Consider the following 14715-nt stretch of genomic DNA (forward strand, 5'->3'; position numbering starts at 1 on the left):
GAACCATGGCCCTGCTACTCAGAGCTGGGGTCCCAAGCTAGCTGTTAACCAACGCGCCACTCGGCCGGCCCAATGCCAATTTTAATAATGATAATTTATATTGTTTTATTAATAGTTCTCACACGATGTGAAAATTGTGAAGTGAATCTTCAAAAAATAAAATCACAAACTGCATGCTATGAAACTTGGCAGTCCTGATAGTTTATAAACAGTGTCTATATTATCTCCCTGTAACTGTGCCATGCAAGCTGCTGAACAGAAATGCCCACCTGTGTGAATTTGGCACGACCTCTGAGTGTTGAGGTTTTTGGAGGACACCCTTCCTTTAACATGTGACCGTGGGTGCATCACAATTTAGCACTTGCTGTCTCTTCATGATCGGGCTGGGCAGGTCCCATATGTATCCAGTGCACACGAGCTGGCCTAGCTTCTTACAGGCCTCATGGTCAAGTGCAGACGAGGGGTTCCTTCACACCCAGCCCTGGCACACTCCACAGATTGGGACCAAAGAGGAAAAAGGTATCCAAGTTTCCACCTAGGTCTCTATCAGGTTCACTTTCCAGGAAAATAATGTTGACTATATAGAGTAAATAAAACTCCCCTTTACCGAAAGCAAGTGGCTTTTAATTCATTGAGGAGAAAGGTCAAATCTGTGTTTATTACCAAAGTAGCTAAGAGTTGATTGTATGCTGACAGGTCACCTCCCGTGACTCCCTCCTTTCAGAATAGATGGTTTCAGTCCAACTCAAATATTTATTGAGGGCCACTCTGGGCTAGGCCTGACCTCGAATGTAGCCTGAAAATTCCTTAGGGTAAAGGTTCCATGTTAAGAAAATGATTCTTCGTTATGTTTAGAATTCAGAACACTGAGTTACTAAGAGTGAGGGATAACTGTCTTTCTGTGCTTGCTCGTAATCTGATGGGATAATAAATTCCTGGAACCATTAATAGCCCTGCAAACATATATCCATCTGAGGGCGTTAGCACATGCAGGGATAAATTTGGCCTGACCTAGTGGGTGCTGATGCTCACTGCACGTTCCTGCTTCCTGGTTCCACACAGTTGTCGATGTCTATCAAGGCTGGTGTGGCCCCTGTAAACCCGTGGTCAGCCTCTTCCAGAAGATGAGGATCGAGGTGGGCCTGGACCTCCTGCATTTTGCACTGGTAAGATCCTCTCTCAGCAGAAGGGCACAGAGCATTGTAAAAGAAAATTAAAAACTGAAAAACAGGAACAGGAAGCTTGAGCTGCCTTTTTCCAGCACATTGAAAAGGCGTCAGCTGTGGAATTTTTTGGTTTCAGTCTTGATGCTTCATAATTTCTCTAGAGATGAAGCTTCCTCGCTGACAGTCCCCTCTGGGCTGGGGCAGCCTCTGGAGGCTGTATGCGGGGACAGAATACGTGCATGTGCTCCTTCTTGGCTCACGAACACTGGGAACTCTGACGTTTCACTTTCAGAATGCAGGGTTTCTATCCTCTGCTCCATAAAGGGGAGCTTTTAGCAAACATGTACTTGGCTTAATGTATGGGAGTGGTGATACATTCCAGAGAAGTGTGCAAGAGACACTCGGTGTGCTGCCCAGGTTTGGGGTTCACAGACCCAACACAGGAGAAAACATGCCTTATGCTAATCTCTCAACAAGCTTGGCTTCAAGGCCTTCGCTCTTCCTCCCTCGGGAGTCAGTTTTGATGCTTCCTGTGGAGTGTGCGGAAGAAATGCCTGGACGGGGACTCGTTAAGTCCATGTACGGCGTTTCTCAGACACGGAAGGCAGCTTGAGGGCCTTCCACCTCGGTGGCTGCAGTTGTGGCAGCTGTAGGATGTTAGAATGTGGAGCTCCCGGTGCTGGAGGAGTAGCGGGCTGGGGGACAGGAGAAACCATGCTTCCTTCTCATCGTAGTCTTCAAAAAGTGGCTGCCAACAATTTTTGCCCAAATGTTGACAGGACGGTTGTTATGATTCTGATGAAAAAACAATAGAAGCATGAGAGCAAGCCAGAGCTTCACCTGGGAGAGCAGTCACGGTGTGTGTGTGTGTGTGTGTGTGTGTGTGTGTGTGTGTGTGTGCGCGCGCACATGTGTGGTATGTGTGTGTGGTGTGATGTGGTGTGTATGTGTGTGTGATGTGTGTGTGCGCGCACACACGTGTGTGTGTGTGTGATGTGTGTGCTGTGTGTGTGTGGTGTGTGTATGTGGTGTGTGATGTGTGTGTGTGGTGTGTGTGTATGTGATATGTGTGGAGTGTGTGTGTATATGTGGTGTGTGATGTGGTGTGGTGCGTATGTGTGTGTGTATGTGGTGTATATGTGTGTGTGTGTGTGGTGTGTGATGTGGTGTGTATGTGTGTGTATGTGTGTGTGTGTATGTGGTGTGTGATGTGTGTGTGTGGTGTGTGTGTATGTGATATGTGTGGAGTGTGTGTGTATATGTGGTGTGTGATGTGGTGTGGTGCGTATGTGTGTGTGTATGTGGTGTATATGTGTGTGTGTGTGTGGTGTGATGTGGTGTGGTGTGTGTGTTGGTGTGTGTGTATTGTCCTGTGCAGTTCTGCCATCATGCCCCTGTACCCACTGTGCCCCAGGGTCCTGCTGAAAGCTTGTTTGCTCTAGGCAGAGGCAGACTGTCTTGATGTCCTCGAAAAATACCGCGGGAAGTGTGAGCCAACCTTCCTGTTTTACGCAGTAAGTACATTTTCAGACCCAGAACTATTTGATGGTTGCAGATCATTAGAGTTCAAATAGATGAGTCTCAATGGCATTAATTCTCACTGAGAGTCACCAAAGGGCCTCGCTGATTCAAACAAGTGATGTGGTTTTCTCCTTGACTGTCTTTATTTTGGCTTAATGTCCTTAAGTCATGGCAATGCAGGCCCCTGACTGGGATGGCAGCCTGAGGTCACTGCTTGCGGGCAGGGAAGTGGGGGAGGGGATGACACAGCTCCGGGGTCACTCTGGGCTTGGGCAGCCTTCCTGACTGGCTGTACAGAATAGGAGCCATCAATGTGTATGCTCCTTCTCGCTCACACACACTCTTGACTGAGGTTTCACTCTCAGAGCAGAGTTTCAAGCTTTCTCTCCTTCACGCTGTAGAGAGGAATTTCCAGCAAACACGAATACTCCTTTGTGGGGTGGACAAGCTCTGCATTCACCTTTATGGATTCATAAAATGTGAAGATATGTTTATTGAAAGTCAGAAAAGAGAGGGACTATTGGGGAAAGCCAAGTGGATCAGTGTTTCCAAGGTAATTTGGATGTCTCTGGGTGTGACATCCATGCTGTGGCTCCATGACCCTCAGGGCCCCTGTCACACCTGGCTTCCTAGGTTTAGGTCACCTGCCAGGCCCTGAAGGTAACTAATTGATATGTTCCTCCTGATCCAGTCCAGCCCCCTCATCACACATCAGGAAAACCGGGGCCAACCCCCAACCCCACTCCCCAGGTCTCCTGATAGCTACGCCCTGATTGTTTAGTTTGGAAACCTTTGGGTTTCTGCCCTCAGCACTGCAAGTATTATAAACTGGAAGCTTATGATAAAACATTATTTGAGCCTTGGATTTTAGTAGGGAGACTGAATGGTTATATGACGAAACGTGGGTGGAGGCAGGAAGGAGAAATGGGAAGGAGTTGAGATGAACATGCCCTACAGCCAAACTGACATGGGGCACAGTTGCAGAAAAGGGATCATTGCCACAGTGGTTTGCTTGCTTGAGCCCATAGTGATTAAAGCATCATCATAATTGGCTGTGTTGGAACATGTGCCTGGCCGACAGGCTCCATCACAATCTCGCAGCCTGTGGTGGTCCCCTGAGGGGAGGGATGGAAATGGAAGAAGACCCACTCTAGGTGAGCGTCTTCCTCTCCAGGTCACTCCTTTGTGAGTAACATGCATAGAGATTGCTGGAAAAGTTGAACCAGGAAACTCAGGATCACCCCAAACACCACCTCCACCTGATCGTCTGAGACAGAGCTGGGAATCCAGTCTTGCCCAGAATCCCAAGCATTCTGTACATTTGCCTATTAAAGCAATGGTCTTACTCTAATGTAATTGTTTCTCTGCCCACTGGGTTTCCCATTCACTGACTGCGGTGACTATGTGGTCTGACAATTAAGTTTGCGAACTTGTTGCAACGATGTTACTAACTTTTTTGATACCAGAAGGATTATTCATTATGAATTTGTACCAACTGGACAAACAGTTAACCAAGTTTATGATTTGGAAGTGCTGAAAAGGCTGTGTGAAAAAGTTAGATGACCTGAACTCTTCGCCAAGAATTCATGGCTCTTGCATCACGACAATGCACCAGCTCACATGGCACTGTCTGTGAGGAAGTGTTTAGCCAGTAAACAAATAACTGTATAGGAACACCTCCCTACTCACCTGATCTGGCCCCCAGTGACTTCTTTCTTTACCCAAAGATAAAGGAAACATTGACAGGAAGACATTTTGATGACATTCAGGACATCAGGGGTAATACAATGACAGCCCTTTCCAGAAAAAAGGCCATTCCAGAAAAAAAGTTCCCAAATTGCTTCGAAGGGTGAACTAGGCACTGGCATTGGTGCATAGCTTCCCAAAGGGAGTACTTCGAAGGTGACCTTTGAAGATATGTAGCACTTTTTCTAGGATGATTTTGTGAACTTAATTGTCTGACCGTATGTCTTTCCACATTTAGTGTTCCTGCTCTTGCCTCTGACTGATGCTTGGCAGTGTAAGTGCTCAATAGATACTTGTTGAAAGAATGAGTCATGGACAGGACACACTTCGTCACTCACAACCTTGTGTGCCGTGTCCCTTCCTTAACTAACTCCCTGTTGCCCTGAAGGAAGTTTTGAAAGGAGAGGCACGGGGTAGAAGGCAGACAAGTGGATGGAGGCTGTGGGCCTGGGGTTGACCTTGACCTCGGGCACATTGCTAAACAAAGCTCCTGGACACTCTCGCTGGCTCTTGAAAGAGATTAATATTTGGGAAGAGGGTTTCATGTAGCTTGAGCAGCGCACTGTATTCCAGGGAGGAGAGCTGGTGGCTGTGGTTAGAGGAGCAAACGCCCCACTGCTGCAGAAAACCATCCTAGACCAGCTAGACGCCGAAAAGAAAGTGTTGGCTGAAGGCGGAGAACGCAAAGTGGTAAGGAGGTCACTTCTGCAAGCAGTAAACTCACAGGTCTGCTCCCAGGGCGAGGCCAACCATTCCCTCCCCGTCCCCATTAATTTTCCTGGAGCTGTCAGCTGGAAGCTTCATTAAATGCCCACTCAGGTCCTCACTGAGAGTTCAGGGGAGAGCAAGTGCTATGGTCACTATGACACATATGTATTTTGCAGCCTTCTTTTCAAAAGTCATCGCCTTCATCCAGAAAGCTTTAACTTCTTTTATCCATTTCCCATGCATCCCCCACTTTAACTGGTAACGGGTTTCTGGATCACTGACAATGAATTCAGAGATGAAAATAAAGTTGTGGAATCACATAGCGGGTAGGTAGAACTCTGGCCTCAGAGTGAAATCTCTCCTGGTGACTTACTTGTGATTGCAGAGGGTTCATGTCTTGAATTTAGAAATTGAGCTCTGTCATGACCATTGTGATTTTGGTAAATTACTTCCATGATAACACAGACAACGAATTGGCTGCCTCTGAAAAGCGACACACCTCCTTAGGTAGAGAGAGGTATTTCCTGGTGCTTTGAGCATCTGCCAAACAAGCCTTAACCTTGTTCAATGTTCATTGTTCAAGTTTTCATATTCAATTCCAAATAGTAAAGCCTGTTTTTATACAATGGACTAGAATCAAACCATATTTCCCCCCTCAGAAAACTGGCAATTTACCCCCCAAAAGACAATCACAAATGCTTGGGCCTCCTCCAGGGGAAAACGAGCTCTCTCTTTATTTCCTTGTGCTGTGTAGCCAGTCACTCAGTATTTCCTTGCATTTCAACTCTTCCTTTGTCCTGTTGCCAACTCTCTACTTTGTCTCTCTTTTTCCTTAGTTTCTGCTCGATGTTTTTGAAAACAGGCAGAATCTAAACTTTAAGATCAGCATGGAATTCCTTGTGTTTGAACGTCCTCCCCACCCCCACCTTCACTCAGCTACAAGAAAGGACCTTGCTGTTTCCAAGACTGATAACCCTGACCTTTATTTGTTTTGTATTTTGGGCCTTTACTTATTTGGTTTCTGTAGGTTTCTGAAGGTCTCTGTGGGAACTGTAATTAGCTAACGACTTTCTGTTCATGATCAATCCGTACTAGATTAAAGATGAGGCACTTTCTGATGAAGATGAGCGTTTTTCCCACCAAAAGGACGATGGTGAAGAGGAGGATGTGGGTGAGTGTAGAACCAACAAGCAGGGCAAAAAAGCAAAGCAGACTCAGATTTGATATATTTTTAAAAAATATATGGGAGTAATCAACTTACTGAGCAATCTGAACTCTGGGAAGATTAACTGTAAAACATTCTGTCTCCAGGCACCTGACTTCAAACACAGTGTCAGGTCCCCCTTCTGCCCTTGACTGGCATGCCGGGCACTTTTCGCAGCTTTCTGATCATGTTCAAATATAACAAGTGTGACTTTCATGGCAATTACCGGGCATCAGGAAAAGCTCCATTTAATAAAACGAAAGGTAGTGACATTAATAATGTAAAGTAATGATGCTGGTGTTTCCTTAGTCCTTATCTGAGCTAAGGAGCTCAAGTTTCTTTTTTTCACCTGTTTTGTCCTCAAGTGTCAGAAAGTCAGCTGTACTGAACACCTTCCCTCCCCGCAGCCCCGCACCCGCTTTCCCTTATTCCCCAAGTATCAGCTCGTGGATTCCACACTCCTGGGCATCCCAGTTCTTCTTCCTGAACCTCCACTAGGAGAAGAACAACTTGACCTGACAGTGTGAAGAGAAGCCAGAAGGTAGCAAAGTTGTTGCTGGGACGAAGGGAAGGTCACGAGAAGCCAGGGACACCAGGACTAAGTTCAGGAACCAAGTTGGAAAGAGAAGGAAGAGTGATTATTGCGTGAAGTAGAAAGGCCGTTTATTTGTGTGTACATCATGAGGACTTTTCTGAGTTGGATTCTAACGAGGAAAGAGGCCCAGTTTAGGAGAGCAAGAAACTTCACGTGTGAAAAGGAAAATCATCAATTTGGCTTCCACAGGAAACATCTGTCGCCTGCTTTTTGGGTGATCTCCTCTTTCTGCCCTCCTCGGTTATTTCCTCTCAAATCAAATCTCTCCACCTGGAAAACAACAAAACCCCGCCTTTGCCCTGAGCCGTCCTCTTCTCCACCTGAGCATCCTGAACTTGAGCCATTCTCCTTGGGCCGCCCCACCTGTGCTCTGGCTCTGGACCTGCTGACCTGGCCTATGTGCCAGCTTCTCCCTGAACTGATGCTCACTGGGGCACCAGGGACCTTCTCTGTGCCAAACCCAACAGGCAATTTCCAGTTATATATCCTACAGCATCTTTCTGTAGACTTGGATGATGTCAAAATGTCTTCCTTCTCAAAACCCTCTTCTCTCTTGGTTTCACGAACCTTCATTTTCCTTCTGTGTCTCTGGCCTCTCCTCAGCCTCCCCTTCACTGGCTTCTTTTCTTTTGCTCCCTTTTTAAGCTGGAGTTCTCCAGACCCTGCTCTGGCCTCTTCTCTTCTCACCTGACACCCCTAGCTGATCTCACTCATTGGTTAATTTATAAGGAAATTTACTGTAAGAGTCCCTTAAAAATCTAAGTGTTCATAGGATGTTAGAAATAGTATTCACAGAAAAATGGATTGGATTTGTTGCTTAAAATGATTTACACATGTTTTTAAGATTTTCAGAGGCAGATATTGTGACGTTTCATTGCAACGCACTGATATAAAAGTTGAGAACAGAATATAGGCTATGGGGATACAGAACCTGTGGAGAGGGTAGGTAGCTCACCAAGGCCAAGTTCGTACAAACAGGAATACAACAGGGATGGGCTCATGGACTGGACACTGGACCCCCTACAGCTTCTGCGGGCCTGAGCAGAGTACAATCATGTGGCACCTCCCTTAGCGCCACAGCTGATTGGACCCATGCACACTGACCAGAGGACAGCTGGTAGACTGGTCAGTGAGCTACGACTGATGCTTTGGCTCCAAACAACGAGCTGGCCAATCTGGTCTTCTCGCAGGAGAATTTGAATTGAGACAGAGAAGGCTGAAGTTGCAGTTTGGTTGTAGGTGCTGGCGCTGCAAAGTCATGTAGACTCAGGGCCTAGGACGGCCATTATTGGCCACATGGAAAGTTGAAAAAAAAGCATTGGCAAAGGAGCCAGCAGAGTGAGAGGAGAACACAGTGGACAGCAGTTAGAGGCCAAGAATCATGAGGGTGACAGGAAGGGACAAGAGTGGCCTGTGCTACATTCCTCTGTGCCAGCTCCCCACCTCTTCCCCCTGCAGGCCAACTCTTTCCCGTTGTTTCTGGGTTTCTGTTCCTGAGTGGTGTTTGATTCCCATCCTCTCCTCGCCTCCCCTCCTTCCCAGGTTTGTGTTCCCTGCATGTCTCTGTCCCTTCCAGCCAGGTTGAGATTGAGGTCTGGAGCCCGACCCCTGCCTCCACTCGAGTCCATGTCTGCAGGGGCACAGTCAGGAGGCCAGGCCAGGGAGCCCTGGGGGCTGTGTGCGGAGGCTGCATGGTCCCTGAGAATGGCCTCCTGGGAACCTCAAAGATGGGTGCTGGGAGCCCAGCATCTGACAGCACCATCCTTGGCTTATTGCAGTTTCATCAGAGAAGTCCTGTACCTTGGCAATCATTAAACCAGATGCAGTGGCCCATGGAAAGACCGATGAGATTATTATGAAGGTAAGAGACACAACACTTACCCTATGGACTGTTCTTATGTCTTCTCTGGTGGGAAAACGGGTGGGGCATCGTTTACCAGGGTCCTGGTGGGAAGAGAAGGCTTCTAAGGAGTTTTAACCAAAATTCCACTTAACTAAAAATCTTAAATCTAACTGGGACAGATATGATGAAGATGAGGGTATTCACTGTTTTTAATGTTGCTTTTTCCATTATCCTTTACTTTTCAACACATGTAAATATGGATTTGGGCTTGATTTACACTTTCAGAATATGCATATATATATATATATACACACACACATATATATATTTATATATGTGTATATATACATATATATACACATATATAAATATATATATATATATATATATATATTCTACAGATCCAAGAAGCTGGGTTTGACATCTTAACAAATGAAGAAAGAACCATGAGAGAAGCAGAAGTGCGACTCTTCTACCAACACAGGGCTGGAGAGGTCAGCTCATCTGCTTCCGTACATCCAACACATTCATTTCTTTCTTTCTCCAACATCATGTTTATAGGCTGATACTAGTTTGGGAGAAAATATAGTATTATGAAGAAGAAGAATATGAACAGCAACTGAGCTGTAAATTTGCTCTCAGAATGATTATAGGCTGTATCAGGTAAAAGTTCTTTGGTGGCAAGGAAGAGATTTTGACTCTGTCTTAAGTAATGAAACAAGTAATTTGCTGGAACGATACTCCATACTCCCAGAATTAACTAAAGGAAGAGAATTGAAGGGAGTTGAACAGAAGATGCTGGGGAGAAGAACCATGACAGCTTTAGGGACCTCAGGAGCAAAACCTCATGGGCAGTCCCTTTAGTTGCTGCCACTGTCCCTTTGCGTCTGCTTATGACTCACCTGCTGGGAGGGAGGGTCTGGTTAGCCTAGCTTAGGTCACAGCCCCACCTCTCAGGTGAGGTGTGTGTACAGCTGTGTGGGTGGGGGTGGAGGTGAAAAGGCATCATGGTTGTCAGTCAGACTAGGACCACGTGCAATGGGGAAGGGCTGTTTCCCAAAAGAAAACCAGAGTGCTGTTACATGAAGAAGGGGGAAGGGTTGCAAGGCACTATAAAAAAAAGTCTTAACTACATCCCACCCCTTGGTTATCCGGCATCCACATGATTTCCATATATGTGGTCTTTCAAATGCCCCTACCTAATTTTTTATCATCTCATGTTCAACCAAAAATAAGCCAACTCAAATTCTCGTTTTCCTGCCTTTAACTTGTATGTGGGTTCTCTGGGTGCGGTAGGGCATCACCACCACAGGCATGCTGGCTGGTGGCACGGCTGCCCACAGACCCCTCCCATCCTGTGGGTGGGGTGGGCCCCCTGACCCTCTGCAGGCCCAGGGCCTCTGCCCTGGGTCCGTTTCCCCTTGCTGTTCCAGGAGGCATTTGAGAAGCTGGTACATCACATGTGCAGTGGACCAAGCCACCTTCTGATCCTCACCAGGAGTGAGGGCACTGAGGACGTTTTCACCACCTGGCAAACCCTCATGGGACCCTGTGACCCCGATGTGGCAAGGAGGGAGCAGCCTGACAGGTGATGTCACCAGCTGTGGTCCTTTCATTCATCTCAAAACCTGAATCAGAGGAAGCGGAGAGCCCTGCTCGGTGCTCAGCCCACAACCCTGGGTAACACAGAGGGCTCTCTGATGGCCATGAAGCCCCCCGTGTGTTACATATTTGGGGAGACCTTTACATCCTCACCCTCTGACCCAGCCCCCAGCCCTTTGCCGAGTGCTTCCTGTGACCTGCCTCCATGTTGCCTCCTCTCCTTTGTCCTCTTCTGAAGGCTGCTGCTGGACCGTCCTCACTGTTTCCTCTGGAGCCAGAGGCCCACATTGTGGTCCCAGGACCACTTGCAACACTCACCCAGGAAATACAGACTCCAGGGCCCCACCCAGGCCTGCGGAGTCAGAGGCTGTGGGTGGGGCCTAGGAATATGCATGGCAGACTCCACCGCCTCCACTCCTACGCCCCACTTGGGGTGTCCAGAGCATGAGCACCCTATTCTGTGTACAGCGCTGGGCTGCTGTGGGCCGCTCCTCGCCCCTGTGCGTTATCTAGCCTGGCACCGCCAACGCCAAATCCACTGTGTCTTTCCTCTGAAGATGAGACCAGCCCAGCCAACAGGAAAGAAATTAGTAAGAAGCCAAGTACCTAAGGTTGTACCTTGTAAGTTGTAGGGGGCCAGGAACATTCATATATGAGGCAGCGTGGGCTAATGAAAGACAGCCCAGTGATCAGATCTTAGGTTATCACACACCCAGGTAAGTCCTTCTCTGAGCCTCAGTTCTCTCATCTGTAAAATAGGGATATGAGCACCTGTCATGGGAGGCCGTACAGTGTCATAGCTAAGAGCACAGCTTTCAGAATCTCTTTCCTTCTTCTAACTGTGTGACCCTGGGCCATGCTTTAATCTCTCTGTGCCTCAATTTCCTCATCTGAAAATGGAGACTATAAAAGGACCTGTCCCAGATGTTGATATGAGGATTAAATGAGGATATATATATATGAAGCACTTAGGACAGTGCTTGACACGCGGGAAGTCCTAGCGATTTTAGTATTATCTTATAGGGTTACTGGGGGATTAACTACGCAAACTTATATCAAGTCCTTGGCAGGGTGCCAGGCCCTGATTGTAACACCAACAACATGGCAGCTCCTGGGCTTTCACTATGACTCACGTGTCTTTAAATTGGGGCTCATGACAGAGTCTCCCCCGCAAGGCCTGTGGTGCAAATGAAATATAATAAGAGCACGTATGTGAAGCCCCAGCGATGTGCCCAGACCTCCAGGACGGGATGGATGTCAGCTACTATCATCCTGGCTGCTGCTGTTCTTGGCCTTTCCAACAGACAGAAAGCATTTTACAGACATGCAGCGTGCTGATTGGTGGTAGTTGGTGACCATGTTGCCAGAGAGCAAAACATTTCTTTGCAAATAAAACAATTGTGTCTTGTACATTTTGCCAATGTTCCCAGTCTCCGCGCTCAGTACGGCACAGAAATGCCCTTGAATGCGGTCCATGGAAGCCGGGATAGAGAAGACGCCAGCCGAGAACTGGCTTTGCTCTTCCCCAGTTTTAAGTTTTCAGACCAAGTTCCGGAAGCCCCTCAGGGTAAGTCATCGAGGCAGGTTTGGACTTTATTAAATCTGGAGTGAGTGTGTGTGTGTGTGTGTGGGGGGGGGACTGATAATAGCTATGTGGTAACTAAGTCTTCAATCAGATAAGGACCGGTTCAGAAAACAGGAGCCATTATATAACTTCAGTCGCAGTGCTTATCTGTTTTGTGTTTTCATAGAGTAACAGAGTTGCTTTTTAATACCTCATTACATTTTTGCCGCATTCCTACTTTGGAGCCATATTTTCGTTGCAAAGTTACTTTGCATTTTCCTGTGGAAAACACTGGGAAAATTAACTAATGCTCTGGACGCCTACATCAAAGCCATTCAGAGGCCAGATGTCACTCCCTCACTTCCAATGTGCTCTGCACACCCCATGCTAAACTTTTGGTGGGGTCGCTGAGAAGCAGAGGGGCTCTCTGTGGGGAGCCTGCTGTGACCCTCATATCCCTCAGCCCCCACATTTTGGGAAACCATGCTGGGTCATCACCTCTGAATCTGGGTGAGAAAACCAAGGAGTCCAGCGTGCATGTGACTTACCCCATTCCACAAGTGGGAGAACCAAGCCTGGCCGCGCTGCTCCTGCTGCCAAGGTGCACCCTTCCGGTTTGAGCCTGAGCTGAGGTGGGAGGGGCTAGGGGGTGAATATCCTGGGAAAAGCAAAGGATGTGAGCAGGGAGTCTCTGGAGATGGCTGCATGCAGATCTGAAATGTTAATAACCTATGTCTCTCTACATGTTTGGGTTGTAACCCAATGTATAATATTTACCTAATGTTTGGTGTGTTCATGGTCTCCTCAGATCTGAATCCAGCCAAGTAAGAGGAGCTGGTCCAAGGGCAAGGTGAGGTAGGACAGGAGTGGCCCCCTGCTGGCTCTTGTTTAGTCCTTGCTGCTGCCCACTGCCTGCTGAGGGCCAAGCGGACTGTGATGGAGTTGGGGAGTGAGGACTCATGGAAAGTACCAAGTTTTCACTTCCAAGTGCTTGTCATGGTTCTTCAAAGCCATCCCCCTGCTGGAGGAACTCTCACTGTGGTGACGATGGCACTGTTAGGGCCAGCTTTCCTCTGGGGATCTGCCCTCAGGGAAGGCCCATGATGCATTTCCTTATGTGCCCAGGGTCATAGGACATCTGCATCCTTTGGGGGGAGGCGGGGTGTGATTGGAAATAACTAGGGATAACCCAGGGCCGAGTTTGGGGGGGAGGAGAGTAAACTGGCTGGGGAATCCTCATCAGGGTTATTGGGAAGAGTGTTGGGAGATCATGAGGCTGACTTTTGGACCTCAGGTGATAATGAGCACAGGGGGCAATTCCAGAAGGGTCTGAGCCCATTTATTCTCACATCCCGGGAATAAATGCACAGCCTCCTGTGGGCATGACCGAAGCAGCTTCATTGGGGTGCTGATGTTCTGCCCATTTGATGTGTCATGCCCAGCACTTTTTCTGCTAAGGGGCAAGGGTCCAGAGGCAGGGGTCAAGGGCGCTGGAGACAGATAATCCTGAGTTTGAATCCTGGCTCCACCAGCTGAATAGCCTCTGGGAAGTTACTTGCCTTTCTTGGGCCTCATCTGTGAAATGGAGATGACAGACTGTCCACTATAGCCCCATAATAATACCTCTATAGTAATAATCTTCCTCATAGGGCTGTTGTGAAGATGAAAGGATACAAAGGTTGTAAAGTTCTTAGCGAGGTGCCTGACACATTAAGTGCTCAACAGATGTTACACATTCTCCTTAATCCTTTCATTCCTAGTCCCTAACACACACATCAGGACCTCTCTTTGCTGTCCCTTCCATCCTGACCCCTGACTTTATCATCTGTGATCTAGTTAGATCCCCTTTTCCTGTTTCTTTGTGGGTGGTGCATGGGACAGGGCTGTTTCAGAAGTCCTATCCAACATCTGTCGTCCCACAGGCCACGAGGCGGAAGGAGCCATGTGCCCTACCCAGGAGGTTCGCTTCCTCGAGGACGCGGATGGAGATGGCGGTGCTGCCTTCCAGAGCATGTGACGGGGCGAGGTTACGAAATGAGGTGTCAGTGAACTTGTGTCTGCTGCATACAGGGAAACCTCTAGAATTTGATCTTACTCTTTTGAGCACCAATACGTTTTTGGTTTAGCTATCTTTTATGGCCAATAAAAATATATACTTTCCTGTCTTATTAAATAATATACAGAACACATAACTTTTTTTTTTCCTATCTCTGGGATTTTACAAAATAAATGGACATCAGTTATTGTACTCTGCTGTCATATGGTATCCTCTTAGGGGACACTGAGTTACATAGGATAGTGTTTCCCCAACAATAAATTTACTTTATGGATTAAACAATTTTAGAGCTTAACTTGGTAACTATGAACTTGAACACAATGCAACAAGATTGGATATGACCCTTTGAGGCATATCGGCTTGGAAGCAAGTAGATATAAATAGGCTTTAAATCTTCATGCTGTAACCCAGCCGCAAGGACAGTCCTGCCACATTGCCAGGTTTTCCATCTGGGTCCTCCGTAAATCAGGGCACGTTCATGAAGTAGTGGTTGGGGTTACATTTGGAAACAGAGTTCATCTGATATTCTTGACACTCCCTTCCCCCAGGATTTTGGGCTTCTGATTCTGACTAAAGCCTAAGTTTAACACCTGAGAGCTCTTAGTGGAGCCAAGTTGCCTCCAGCTTTAACTAAATTGCCTGAGTTAGCCGTCCCTCCATCGTTGTGCCCTTGAGGGATACAGGTTTTCAGTGAAAAGTAACTTATTACC

General features: G+C 47.4%; 1 protein-coding gene across 5 annotated transcripts in view; it reads left to right on the forward strand.

The window, feature by feature from the left end:
- NME9 (NME/NM23 family member 9) overlaps positions 1-14158 on the forward strand; it is a 20335-nt gene extending 6177 nt beyond the window's left edge. Inside the window, exons 4-13 of one of the 5 annotated variants that reach the window (XM_019663902.1) lie at positions 1063-1166; positions 2609-2680; positions 5007-5123; positions 6237-6312; positions 8719-8801; positions 9185-9277; positions 10217-10371; positions 11816-11952; positions 12758-12799; positions 13872-13946. In XM_019663902.1, coding sequence (XP_019519447.1) covers positions 1063-1166; positions 2609-2680; positions 5007-5123; positions 6237-6312; positions 8719-8801; positions 9185-9277; positions 10217-10371; positions 11816-11952; positions 12758-12777 — 857 coding nt within the window. In that variant the 3' untranslated portion in view covers positions 12778-12799; positions 13872-13946. Of the gene's footprint in view, positions 1-1062; positions 1167-2608; positions 2681-5006; positions 5124-6236; positions 6313-8718; positions 8802-9184; positions 9278-10216; positions 10372-11815; positions 11953-12757; positions 12805-13871 lie in introns of all 5 variants that reach the window. The other 4 variants (XM_019663903.1, XM_019663900.1, XM_019663904.1 and 1 more) reach the window with 4 other exon arrangements.
- The last annotated feature ends 557 nt before the right edge of the window (positions 14159-14715 follow it).

The sequence above is a fragment of the Hipposideros armiger genome, unplaced genomic scaffold (assembly GCF_001890085.2).
Source record: "Hipposideros armiger isolate ML-2016 unplaced genomic scaffold, ASM189008v1 scaffold_410, whole genome shotgun sequence".
NCBI classification, from domain to species: domain Eukaryota; kingdom Metazoa; phylum Chordata; class Mammalia; order Chiroptera; family Hipposideridae; genus Hipposideros; species Hipposideros armiger.